The sequence below is a fragment of the Dendronephthya gigantea genome, unplaced genomic scaffold (assembly GCF_004324835.1).
Source record: "Dendronephthya gigantea isolate DGI-Jeju-01 unplaced genomic scaffold, DenGig_1.0 000012F, whole genome shotgun sequence".
Taxonomy (NCBI): domain Eukaryota; kingdom Metazoa; phylum Cnidaria; class Anthozoa; order Malacalcyonacea; family Nephtheidae; genus Dendronephthya; species Dendronephthya gigantea.
Window position 1 is genome coordinate 3,091,938 of NW_021163022.1, and position 13,564 is coordinate 3,105,501.

At 36.0% G+C, this 13,564-nt stretch overlaps 3 protein-coding genes across 5 annotated transcripts; 2 read left to right on the forward strand and 1 right to left on the reverse strand.

The window, feature by feature from the left end:
* Positions 1-55: 55 nt before the first annotated feature.
* On the forward strand, positions 56-10,519 carry LOC114519089 (ubiquitin carboxyl-terminal hydrolase 33-like). Of its 3 annotated transcripts, XM_028539148.1 has the most exons (28): positions 59-437; positions 577-658; positions 932-979; positions 1,103-1,165; positions 1,737-1,901; positions 2,077-2,143; positions 2,286-2,355; positions 2,704-2,817; positions 2,890-2,968; positions 3,416-3,605; positions 3,881-4,261; positions 4,658-4,752; positions 5,022-5,070; positions 5,171-5,285; positions 5,837-5,907; positions 6,152-6,185; positions 6,322-6,367; positions 6,714-6,828; positions 6,921-7,064; positions 7,171-7,219; positions 7,546-7,609; positions 7,830-7,896; positions 8,259-8,297; positions 8,627-8,760; positions 9,026-9,082; positions 9,160-9,253; positions 9,680-9,730; positions 9,880-10,519. In XM_028539148.1, the coding sequence occupies exons 2-28, from the start codon at positions 587-589 to the stop codon at positions 9,951-9,953; spliced, it is 2,547 nt and encodes an 848-aa protein (XP_028394949.1). In that variant the 5' UTR covers positions 59-437; positions 577-586; the 3' UTR covers positions 9,954-10,519. The 3 variants fall into 3 exon arrangements, with proteins under 3 accessions (XP_028394952.1, XP_028394949.1, XP_028394951.1); XM_028539151.1 differs by lacking the exon at positions 9,026-9,082 and having other exon boundaries at positions 56-437; XM_028539150.1 differs by having other exon boundaries at positions 59-658.
* A 262-nt stretch (positions 10,520-10,781) lies between these two features.
* LOC114519090 (torsin-1A-like) lies at positions 10,782-12,020 on the reverse strand. The gene has a single exon (XM_028539152.1). It carries the CDS (start codon positions 11,923-11,925, stop codon positions 10,942-10,944), a length of 984 nt encoding a protein of 327 aa, XP_028394953.1. The 5' UTR covers positions 11,926-12,020; the 3' UTR covers positions 10,782-10,941.
* Positions 12,021-12,107: 87 nt separating this feature from the next.
* LOC114519091 (torsin-1A-interacting protein 2-like) lies at positions 12,108-13,559 on the forward strand. The gene has a single exon (XM_028539153.1). The coding sequence runs from the start codon at positions 12,214-12,216 to the stop codon at positions 13,189-13,191; it is 978 nt and encodes a 325-aa protein (XP_028394954.1). The 5' UTR covers positions 12,108-12,213; the 3' UTR covers positions 13,192-13,559.
* The last annotated feature ends 5 nt before the right edge of the window (positions 13,560-13,564 follow it).

A 13,564-nucleotide genomic window follows, 5' to 3' on the forward strand; every position in this document is an offset into this window, starting at 1 on the left:
GTTAAACTTTTGTAAATTGCGTTCATATGAATAATTTGAGAGATAATGGTCAGGGGCCGGTTGTTCGATAGGCGTTTCCCTGTTCACCGGTTTCCCCGTCCCAGTTTCCATTCCGCTGCTCCCCTGTTCTTCCGTTCCCCGGTTTCCCGTTCCTCGGTTCCTTATTTTAAAGATAGCGCCAAACGAAAAACATTCAACTTTAAATTCGGAATTATTCGAATTGCGCTCGGAACTAGTTCGTGGTCCGACTGTATACGAATGACACGCGTATGGGAAAAACAAAATGGCTGCTTATACCAGCTTTCGCAAATACAAATCATGATACAAATACAAAAAAAATTTTTTGCAAGTTTTGTAAGAGACCCACAGGATCCTGTTTAAAAGAAGCCAATTTCAACGCTGTTTTACATATAGCAGCAACCTAGCATAAATCAGAGGTAAATATATCATAATGTTAAAATTTATCAATATTTACATTTTTTTGCCAAGTTTTATATATAATATACTTACGAAGTACTCAGAGTTGTGATGTGTTATCTGCTTACAACTTTTTGTAATTTTGTGTTATTGGTATAGTGTGAAAACAATGAACTGTCCACATATTCATATTAAATGCATAAGAGAAATTAGTTTTACAGACATGAATCAGCGACAACAGGTATAGTTTCATATTCACAAAATTATAGTTGAAGTGTTTTTGTTTTTGCTTGCTAAGTGGCAGTGCCAAGGAATTTAAGAACTTTATTTAAGAATTTATCAACAAATAGTTTCTTTGCATCATGAACTTGTTCTATAGCAAGAAAAAAAATGCATAACATCTGCTTTCACAAGAAAGCAAACAAAGATGGGCTACAATTAGGGGTATTCCAACCACTTCCAATGGATTCCAAGTATGTTTATACCTACAATATATATTTAAACCTAACTATAGTGCGATGAATGCAGTGACAAAGTAGGTGAGATGTGGATGTGTATGCAGGTAAGCAAGCATTATTTTATCGAGGGCTGATTTGTCTTTCATTTAATCAATTGAATTACTTTAGGAATTCAACATTGGGAAGACAGCAAAACAACAATGTTAATTTTTAACTTTCATTTTCAGAGGTGTTGTTCATTTGTTGGTTGTGGAAGACATTCAAAGAACCATGTGGAAAGTCATCATCAGGTATTTCATTATTGAATTAGAAACTATGGAGCAACTGCAATAAGAAAATGTCCTTCATATATTTTAAGAATCCAATCAAATTTACATATCATGATCTTACATGCAGAGGAATTTGTGTATATTGTAAACCCTTATGAGTGTTATTGTAGATTTCACATAACATTTCAAAATGCGGTTGCGAAGATCCTTGCGAAGTTTGCAATTACGCTTCGAATGATCGAAGTTCAAAACGAACTTTGAAGGTCAAGCTCGTTTCTTATAAAGTAACTGCATACAATGAGAACAAATCAAAACAAAATTGTTTTAGCAGTAGGAAGTTAACTAAGTTCTGTTTTCAAATTGTTTCTGAACTTGACCTTTGAAGTTTGTTTTGAACTTCGAACATTTGAAACATAGTTCCGAACTTCACAACCACGCTTTGAAAAGTTATGTGAAATCGACAATAAAAGAGGGGGAATAAAAGATGTCTGGATATTATCTAATATGGATTCATAAGGATTCTCATTTTCTCTGATTATCTGTGCTAGAAACACTTAATTTTTGTATACTGAATCAGGGAAAATTCATTTAGAAAACAGACCATGCAATCTATGTGTGTAAAAAAGACCGTCAAGTATGGTGCTTTGGATGTGGTCGCAAACTTGAAGATGTAAAGTTGGCATTTTCTCGGGATATTGATGAGTATCAGGAAATGGAAGAGGAATATGACAGTGATGATAATGATACCATGGATATGGTATGGCATATTTGATAATAAAGTTTATGTAATAATGTATTAGTAATTTAGCGTATGTGGTGTACCTATAAGCTTCCACAAAGCTCGATCAACTCTATTGTTTGTTTTAAACCATGCCTTAAAAACATAGTTTCACTAATTTCATTAATGTCATGTTATTTGGGTACAATGAAAGGAGGAAGAAGCAGCTATGATAGACAAGGATTATTTTGATGGTTTTGAAAAAGGAATGAAACCCAGAGGTAATTGAGATATATTTGAATGATGAAAAAATGAAAAATCACTATCATATTTTCTGTTAAGGAACAATGTTGCCACTTGACTCTAGCCTCTGCTGCTATGCCACTTAGAGATAAATAGTTGACAATATTTCTTACATTCAAGGTTTAACTGGATTGGTAAACATTGGCAATACTTGTTATATGAATTCAGCTCTTCAGGCATTATCAAATAGGTGAGAATTTGCATCATACTGGCTTTTGTTGTCTTCAACCTAAAGATAATGATAGAGAACAAGTATGCATAATAAGGTGATTTCCAGTAGAAAAATTCAGATAAGGCAGCTATATTGGAGAACTGAAATTCTATTTAGAATAATTAGGTTTTACCATATTATTGGCTGCTGGGGTTGAAATGCTGATTGAACAGTTCTGAAAACGTTAGGAAACGTTTGATGGAAAGTAGTAAAGTCAAATTCGAAACATTCGTTTGAAATGTGCTGCATGGAATTACTTGAAACCGATTATGATTATTGTAAGGTGAAAGCTATTGGGTGGTTGCTAGAATATTCTGTTCATTTCAGCCCATCATTGATGCAATTCTTCCTGGAATGTCCAGGATATGTGAGGTATCTGTCTCAAGCAAACGTTTCCGAAAAATATCGCTTGCTTGTCACCGAAATGTGGTCAAAGAAAAGGTGTGTTCTTGAGGTTACTTTCTTTCAGCTGTTTATGATCTGGAATTAAAATATGTTTCGTTGGATTTGTAGACCAAAAAGCGTCAATCCTTCAGACCTAATGTCGTGTTTTCAAAAATTGAATCCTCAATTTCGCGGCTTTAGACAACAGGTATGTTACATCCTTTGCTATCTCGTGTGTTCAATTTCACGCGTTTACACTTGCGATTTTTGCCGCGATTTTATGTGTGATTTCTTCTTTTCTTGGATGTGAATGAGTAATTAGTTACGAATGTTCTGATGTGTAAGATCTCTTATTTGAACATCGGTAACTAATTCCTCGTTCGCATCTGTCAAAAGAAGAGAATCGCATATAAAATCGCAGCAAAAATTGCAAGTGTGAAGTGTAAACAGGCCTTTATCTTTCCTCCGGGAGGCGGAGTCCTCAGCCTCGAAAGGTAGTGTTGGCAGAAAATTTTTGTCATGCTACCTCACTACCTTCTTGCTGTTTGTCGTGAAGGTCTCGCTAAACGTCTCTAAAGATGTCATTTTATTAAAGTTGAGCTAGTGTCGTTGGTGCATTAATGTTCTTAATGTTACATGCAAATGTCTTTTTCAGGACACTCAAGAGTTTTTGCGAGTGTTGATGGATCTTCTCCACGAGGAACTTAAAGAACCAGTTCCTCCTGTTGCCAACATTCAAGACGCTTCACCAGAAAAACCTGTTAACAACGTATCAACAAGATCAAAGCGATTACTTGGAGGACAAACTATGCAAGCTGACAGACAGAATGGAGAGTTGCCGCAAAGTAATTATCTAATTTAGCAATTGACCTTTTGCATAATAGACCAACTTTTAATTTAGGCGAGAAAAAGGGAATTTCCAGTTACATTTAATTTAGTAATACAAAAGTATACAAACCTAACAGTTGAAATGCTGAGAAGTCCTCTTTAATTTTACCAATTTCCGCGGTATGACTAGGTACATATGGTTAAACGCTCCACTTACTGTATTATCTGGTAGTGAATCCTCCCTGGGCAAGTGAAATTGCAGCGAAGTGATGATATTAAAAATACTTTTCAGACGGTTCGAGGAAATCACGAACAAATCGCTACAATCTTAGAAGTTTTTCCCGCCGGAAGGCTGAAGCCATGAAAACCAACTCACAGAGAGAGGCTGTTGATAAACCAGTCACAGAAGATAATGTCGTCATCAAGGACACGTTGCTTAGTAACAGTCGTAGCTGCCCAGAGTTGCGAGAAGAGCTTACGTCACAAGCAGCTGGGGATCCAAGTGTTGAGCCCAAAGAACCGGCGATTTCAATGGGATTTGTAAATATGGCGTCAGATCATTCAGAGGGGAATGATACTGATGAAGAAGAGAGTAATTTTGAGAGATCAGTTTCTGATTCCGAGATTAATTATTATCACCTTGGGGGATATGGGGAGAGGAATGTGAACTCAGGTTAGTATTTCAAGGAATATAAACCCTCGGCCTACATGACCGCGGGTGGTCATAATTATTTTGTGACGAAGTGACGAAGACTGTTCTCCTTGGTAAAAATCTGAATCCGGAGTAACAGACAATACTATAGGTTGATGACAAATTAGATTGCCGTAGTTAGGTACCTTATTATATAGGTTCTCTGTTCTCTATATACTCCAGTTCCATGCGAGACTTAGGACGAGTAACTTTAGAATGAAACCTGTGTTACTAGCATAGGTTGTCGCACAGTCCATACAAGAAGCTGAAGCCTTAAGGACGAACTTCAATCAACTACTGACAGACGAAACATTTATCACTGTTTAATTATTTATCACTCTTATAATTGACTATTCTTATAATTGTCTTCATTTTTAGAGCAAAAACCAGCAGCAGTTGAGTACTCGAGTATTATATCAGATTTGTTCAATGGCAAGATACGAAGTTCCGTGCAATGTCTCACTTGTAAAAAGGTATGTCATTTATTAAATCACAGACACTATTCAGAACATACGCTTATGACAGTTTTATATTGCAAAGCGTGTTGTCATATATGTCATATTGCTAGAGGTTTGAAGGCACCTAGAAAATTAACATAACCAAACATTTGACGTTTACCCGCAACAGCCTTTGTTAATTGGTTGAAAGGCAGCTGATTATGCCGCCTGCATGTATTGGCTATCTGTATTAACAATTTAGCCACAAACTCCTGATTTATTTCTATGGTTTTTTCCTCCTAAAGATTTCATCTACAATGGAAACGTTCCAAGATCTCTCATTACCAATACCAGGTATGATTAAAATTTTTATACAGAACTTGCTCAGACTTGTAAAATAGGTTTCACGGATTTCTGATCAAAATCCCATTTAATACGCACTTGATTTCTTTAGGAAAAGAAGAACTCTCAGCCATACACTCGACCACGCAATGCAACCCTATCATGTCATACTCGTCATCAGACAGTTCGAGAGGAATCTTTGGCACTCTTTTTGACTGGATTTCAAGGTTATTTACTTTTATTCTAAATGTGAAATACAATATTAACCCTTATCTTAAACTCTATATATCTATGAAAATATCTATCATATTTACCCGACTAAGCATTTCATGACCTTTCATGTTGCAAAGTTAGTCTCTCTTTTGGGCAGGGTTGACGTTTTTCCTCCCAATTTTTTCAGTTCTCTCGCATTTGTGTAAGATCTTCCTAATTCAAATGGCTTTACGAAGATTCTATGCCCCAGCCTGTAGAAAAGTCATTCCAATGGCACATAGTCTCCAATTTTAGGGTTGGATTGTGGAGTTTAAACTCCATTCAACCACACAATTTACGCCTTCACTTGATTTATAAAGGCGATTTTTGCTGCGATTTTCTTCTTTTGAACGAGTAATTAGTTACGAAATGCTCTGATGTTTAAAAGCTCTTATTTAATTAAACATCCGTAACTATTTCACTCGTTCATACCTATCAAATTTGTTCCTATGATATGAACTGCTGATAGATATCCCAGTTTAAGACATTTGCTAAAACCCTTGTCTATACTGTTCAAAAAATTTAGCTGGATATTTGGTCCTCGTGTTTCTTTCGAAGATTGTCTGGCTGCGTTTTTCTCCGCCGATGAACTGAAAGGTAAAACAGAAAACCATAATTGTTGATCTCTGAAACTTGTATCGGTTGCATGAAGGAAATAACATACAAAAGAGACCAGAGATTGACATTGCATTATGGCATTTGGCATGACGTAAATGCTGCAACTGGAATATTTATTTCCTGAAAGCCTGCTGGGAGGTGACGCGCACCCCCGGCTGCAACAACTCCTGGCTTCGCGCCCATATTTCATTAATTAAAAATCACATTGCTCATTTCGTTATAGGAGACAATATGTATCGTTGTGAGCACTGTTCGATGTAAGTTCTTGCGAATATTTTCTTGTACATGCAGTAGCCTTTCTTTGTTCCGTTTAAAAGTAATAGTTCTTTTCTCAGTTGAAGTATCAAAATATTGTAGTAAATCTGAGTATTATCTTACGCGTTTTTCCTCTAGGTTAAGAAATGGGATGAAAGAATGCAAAGTATTTAAACTACCTGAGGTGAGATTATACCACTCTTGTTTCTTGATTTGTTATTTCGACCAGTTTCTGTCATTCAATACACCTCTGACGTATAGAATTATATTCACTGTGATAGAATGTAGTTTGTTATTGATACTGTAGTATACTGCATGCATTGGCTCTAGTTGATTTGCTGTGAATTGGATCCGACAAAATCGGATCGTGTAACCAGACCTTTAGACTACCAAACTAGGCTCGAGTCCCATGGTATTGGAACATTTTCATCCCACCCAGTTGATTCTGCTCAGTTGAAACACCACACAAAAATACCCACGAGAAACGCCACAATTATAACAACTATTAAAAATTGCATATTATGTTTTAGATGTTGTGTATTCATCTCAAACGCTTCCGACATGAATATTACCATTCGTCGAAAATAAGCAGCTTTATATCTTTTCCTCTCGAAGCCTTCGACGTGAAAAAATATTTGACAAATGGTACGTAATTCATATTCTTGTGAAAAGAGTGAGTGCGATCTCACTTGATAAAATATTCGTGCAGGATTTCCTATATCAGAAAACGTCTTTAGATTTTTCAGGTAAATGTACAAAATACGATCTGGTGGCTATCATCACACATCATGGTAGCGTTGGGGGAGGACATTATGTCGCCTATTGCAAGAATTTCGTAACGGCAAAGTGGTATGAATTCAACGACTCTTACGTCACTGAAGGTACTTTCATGCACATTAGTCGCTATCTTATTATTTCCGTTGAAAAAGTGTGTTGGAAGACGATACAGAAGAACGGAAGTACAACTATTTCAATTTTTCATTGCAGTATCGGCAAGTTATGTGCAGAGCTGTGAAGCCTATGTGTTGTTTTACAGGTTGAGTATACTGCGTTAATATATACCAGTTCCCCAAAGGCAATGGGTCTTTTTTCGCGTTTGCGAATTGATTATTTCGTCCTGGGGCAATTTGTGTCTGATAGTTGCAGCCGAGCGCTATACGGCACTGGCAGCAAAATTTTATTCTAGTATGCGCCCATATTTCGCCCCCGTATATTTCAGTTGTTGATGAAAAACACACCCGTGTCTAACCCTCTTCCTACCCGCTAACTACGTATTAGGATGTACTTTATACACCATTGTAATACACTACAACTGTTCTGTAAAATAACTAAATCAATATAACATTCATTCTTTATCACCAGGAAAAGAGGTGAAGATATTGTGAAGTATCGACAAAAATTCTTTCGACTGAGTAAACGTTGCGAGGTATCGTCCGCTGATGCTTTTCACAAAAATACACCCTTAATATGCACTAGTCTCAAAATTAGATCGTGTTAACTAGTGTCAAAATTAGATCGTGTAAACCTACCTTTAGTCAACTACTAAAAGCGTCTTTGCGACGTAATTATACAAGGGTGTATCAGTTTTTTGTTAGACCATGCAAACATACAGGCAGCTAATGGTTTTATTTCTCTATGTTTCCAAGGGTCAGCCAACAACGCACTACATCTCAAAGAAATGGATGACGATGTTTTACACATGCGCTGAACCAGGTAATACGAGCACTTAACTTGTTTGCAACAATGTTACAGCGAGTTGTTATTAGGGGTGAACTGTGAACAAAATGTCAAGTACTTGTTTTATATTCCATACTTGTTACAAGCATTGTTATAAAAACAAACTTGTTTACGTCCTAAAATTCAGTAAATATCATTTTAAAAGTAACAGGCTTGTGCAACTCGATAAAATGACGAGATTTTTGCAACTCATGGGCAAACCAGTAATCAACTGTATATGTGTTGTACTATAAGACCAATAAGACAAATATTGAACTTTACAGTACTTCTAACAAAATGATAAACTGAAACAGTTTACCCTTTCAAATGCTTATTTTATTTTTTCTCTCTCAATCCAGGGCCAATTTCGAATAACAGTTTCATGTGTAAGCATGAAGGTAAGAGTCAGTAGCATTTTACCTATGTACAGGGTTAATAAAAGCCTAGCTGATGCAGGTTAGGTTAATATATGCAATGTGAATAAAAAAATGGGGTCCAAGTTGAACTTTGGCTTGGCATGTCATTGTGGGCATGATACAGCCTCATTCCCAGGCGCTTTAAGTAAAATAAATATAGAATCAAGTCATTGCTGTTTTTTCTATCATATCAGATTTAATCACACCGTATCTGGTGTCATTTTATAGCTAAGAGATTGGACTTTATTTGTACAAATACTGCATACATGGTAAGCAAGGTGACTTATCAATTCAATTCCTGTTTCTTCCAGCAATCGATCCTCTCAAAGAGTCATTTGTAAATGATTTGGTGAGTCCTTTACAGCAGACCTGTTGGGATTTCTTGTTGAAAAAGTTTGGTGGAGGTCCTGAGGTTAAGACTTTGGATATCTGTCCAATATGCAAGGTATAATTCACACAAAATAAACTATCTTGTCTGATCCAACAGCAATTGTTTGTCCCATAATTGAAACAACCTGTGCATGATGACTGTGAAATTAATTTGTTTTCCTGACTGAATATTTTGATGGTTGGTGGTATAATTTTTTGCTGTACTGTTTCACAATTATCACCTGTCCTGTTATTTTACAACCTATTGAACCTATCATCCGATGGTCAACTAAAATAGAGCATTTAACAGCCTTTATACGAGGAAAACGCTTTTCTCTTAGAAAGAATTGATAGAGTTGGAAAAACGGAGAACGTATGAATATGAGTCTGTGAAAGAGGTAAAAATTGTAAAATGGTAACATTAAACAAGATAAAAACAATATTAAAATTTTTGGTAATTATAATTTTGATTTAGATCTTTGATAACAGTGACAGCTCAGGTCCTCAGTATATCATCAGTTTAAAATGGTTTAAAGAGTGGAAGAATTTTGGTGAAGGTGTCAATAAAGGTGATGCTTCCTGTCTGAATCCTTCTTATTGAGTACAGACAATGGGTTGCAAAGCATCATAAGAGGATCTAATATCTCTATTACAGTCTTCAGGGGTGTAGGAACCATATTTAAGTTGGGGGGGCCATTAAAGTCTAGGGCACTTGCCTGATGAGAAGGGCATTTAACATTGGCACGTATTATTGTTGAAAAAAGTTGAATTATATTGTTATATTGTTGCGTTGGCATAGACGTTTCCACGAAGAAAAAGGGCACTTTTCCTCAGCAAAAGGGCACTTTTTCTGTTATTTTTGAAAGTTGGGGGGGCCTTGGCCCCCTTGGCCCCCCCCCGGTTCCTACGCCCCTGACAGTCTTTACTGCTAATCAAGGTTGTCATTTCATTTTTATTATTGTATCAATAGTTAATATTTCATCTTTTCATATTAGATCCGCCTGGCCCTATCAATAACTTTAAAATAGGACTTCAAAGAAAAAGAGGTAACTTAGTGTAACACCTTATTAAAACCTTTCTTTCCTAACTTGTAAACTTGACTATTTTTTGTGCTATGTACCCTTTAATGAAGCCATTGTTTTAGGTTATTTGATATCAATAATTTAATATCAAATATTGCATATATTCTTTTAAGTTCCGAAAGCAGTTTGGGATTTCCTGTATTCTGTGTATGGTGGAAAGCCTGTTTTGCCTGTGGATGAGGCCTAGCACATAGTCAAAAAACTAACATCACACTGTTGTTTGAAGGTTGTAACAATAACATATTATAGCTGGTATATGGTTTTGCATGCACAAATTGTTCTATACCAGGATAAAGATTGATAATTGCAACAGGTAGCCAACACCATGAAAAGTTGTTTTAACAATATGCTATTGTCTAGCAATTCAGAAATCGGCCAACCAGATGTGGTTGCAACAGTATAGGCTATAGCAAAAGAACAACACCATGTCATTGTTACAACGCATTTCAAACACATCTTTGGAAGAGTTGTTCTTGCATACACCAACATGAACCAAAATGTATTTTATAAAATTTGATTTCATGTAAACTCTACATAAACATTAAACTACCATGCAAACATTTTAAAAACCAAATTGTAATAATTTGATTGCAACCTCAAAGCCTGTGCAGACCAAATCACAGGGAATGCAACTATTAGAATCATACTTGATGTTGATAGAAATTGTTCAAATTGTCCTTTACATGTTCTTTGTATAAGATTTGAAATCAAATGTTAATGTTTGTGCAAATTAAATGTAAAATTAAATTATGTAACATAAATAAAGAGAGTATGTAATAGTTGTGGTTTCAAAGGATGTTTGTGTTGTGAATTACTCTATTGAAAACTTGGTTCATTAGATGGTTACAATTTGGTGACAGTGGTATAACACATTTGAGTACATGTACCAGCTAGCAGATAATGCTCAGGTTCCAATTCGACCATGCACTTTCCTTGGGCATTCAGCAAAATTTTACCTGGCCAAAACCTATGCAACCTTTGTCTTCATTTTGTATGGACAATTACTACTATAGGGTTGATGAGATTGACATGCAGTGATGATGTGGTTTCTTGTAATGCTATTCATAATGGTGTGTATTATTTTAAAATACATAGTTTATATTATGTATGAGTACAATGGTGTCAGGTATGTTTTAGAAAATGTTCTCTTATTTCTTTGATTAAGAATTTTATTTCTAAATAACATAATAAACTTTAGTAGAGACCTGTTTACATCCTGTTGAGGAAAATATTTTGTCAGGGCTACTATACTGCAATAAATTTGCAACCTCATTAATCATTGTTTCTGTGACTGTTACATTCTTTGCTAAAAGGTCTGCCCTGATACATTCCTTGACATGTGATCTTTCTAGTGGTAAGAATGGAACAAAGAAGTCGATCAGAAAATTTTTGATCAAATTGCTATGCCATAGACCACCTTTTATATTAAATGCACCATTATTTATAACTGGCTCCAGATCCTTAAATGTTAAATCCTCTCGTTTGTTACCCTTTCGCCAGTGGTTGATAACAAATCCGTTAATCATCTCTGCACCTGTGTTACTTAACAAAATAAATATACTCTTGCGATAGTCTACTCCATCAACCTTCTCATGGTGTTCTAAGAATGGTCGCAAGGTGTCCATCAATCCTTCAGGGACTTTATCCACTTCATCGAAGATGAACAACGTCTTTGGGCAGGCCTTCACTTTTTCGCTAATGAAATTTATTAATTTATCTTTATATTCTGGTAATCTTTCCTTGTGTGGAAAATCATGCGTTGCAATTATTAGATGCCTGTACTTGCTTTTCCTTCCCAACTTGTACAGACTGTCTGCAATAATGTTGCTGACATGATTTTTACCACAACCAGTTGATCCATGAAGCGAAAGCACCAAAGCTTTTGATGGACTTTTATTTTTTATGTGGCCCTCTATTGCCTTATGTACAACCTGAATTGCAATATGTTGGCCAAAAACCTTATTACTTAGTTCAGCTTTTAGGTTTGGCAATTCTTGTGATATCCACTTGTCATTACAACATTCTTTAAAGTGGCAGAAAAATAGTTTACCAACAAGACCTGCAACAACTACCAGTGTGCCACCAGCTAGTAACGGTGACGCAACAGTATAAGTAGTAAAGAAACATAGTATCATAAATATCACTATAGCTTTTTTCATCTTGATACAAACAGTTGCATTCAGTTTCGTCTATTGTATAGGGAGCATCAAGCAACTGGTTCCCAGAAATACAAACAACAGGTTGCTGACGGGTACAATTTCGCTCCAAGTCACCCCCCTGGGAAGGACGTAATTTACTGTTTAAAGGTTCTTAAGAAGTCTATAAGACAGGGGGTAGTGTGGGTCAGTTGGTGGGTGTCTTGAGGTGATAAAAGTTTCACTTTAGTCGAAGTCCGAAGCCACACCAAAGCAGTACGACGACGACTATATATACTGCGTAGGTTTGCAATGACGGGTACGACAAAAGAGCCAAGAAAGACTGAAAAGAAAAAGGGCAGAAAAAATGCGAAGCAACCACCCGAAGACGTCGAAGACGAAAGTTCACGACCGGAGGACTCAGAAACAAAGGCAGAAAACGAACAAAAAGAAGAGGAAGAGACGTTGACAGGGCTAAATGTTGACAAAAAAAAATATCTGCACCTAGAGGGTACTGCTGACCAGACTGACGGCAAAAAAGAAACTAAAGTGGACCAAAATAATATTAGTACAATAGGTGTTGTATTAATAATTGTATTAATTGCTGTCACTGGTTTACGTCTATTCAGTTCATCCAGTTCAAAGGATAGTGTTGCTGACAACATAGAATCAGATCTAATGCAGCTTGAAGATGATTATCAAAATCAACCTCAATTTAGCTATAAAAAGTTGAGAAGCAGAATGAGATCATATATCCATCATAAAACATCACCACAACCTTTCGTCTTGATGGTTGCATCAGCTCAAGACAACCAACAGACAGCTGAATGTTTTGCAAATCGGATTGCAAAACTACTCACAACAGCAGCTGTAATAATAAATGGCTCCAAATACTCAGATACTCCATCAGATGATGCAAAAGAGACTATTGATGAACTTCTCAGAGATGAATTTGGAAAAGAAAAGTTTCCAACAGCAGCCATAATTCACAACTTTGATTCAATCCCATATGGAACTACCAGTCTGTTTTATGCATATTGTGACCATGACAATCCTATGTATAAAGAAGCAGCAATTATATTTACCATCACATTACCACATAGTTATCAAATTGGCTCAAACGAGGTAGATCGTGAAGGACTTGTTGGAAGGTATTTAACTGAGAACAGCTCATGGGTTAAAGATGAAAAATTTAGTATGGACGTCATGGGTGCACTGATTAGTCGCATCACAGACACTGTTATTGTTGTCAACAAGGAGAGCAAAGAAGCCTTAGAAAGTTCATGTTAGGAAAGAAACTTTGAACCATGCACAGCATTGGTCATGTATCCATAGGAACAATCCACTATACATATATTTACATTTTGTAAGTGCACCAGGAAGCAAGCTTAGTCACCTATATAATGTTACCATCAAGGAGATTGTAAATAAAAAGCTATTGTAGTCATCAAATGAAAACATCACTTTTTTCTTGTTTTTGCTTTATTGTATAGTATTTAGACTAGAAAGTTGTATGCTGCTCAGACTGAACAAATATTTCAATAAAGAATTTATACAAAAACAATTATTTTGTAGATTGGAACCCTGCTGTAATATAAGAGGCAAAAGTCCTGTTTATATAGCACCATGTCCAACAGTGAATTATCAAACCTACTATTTAAAT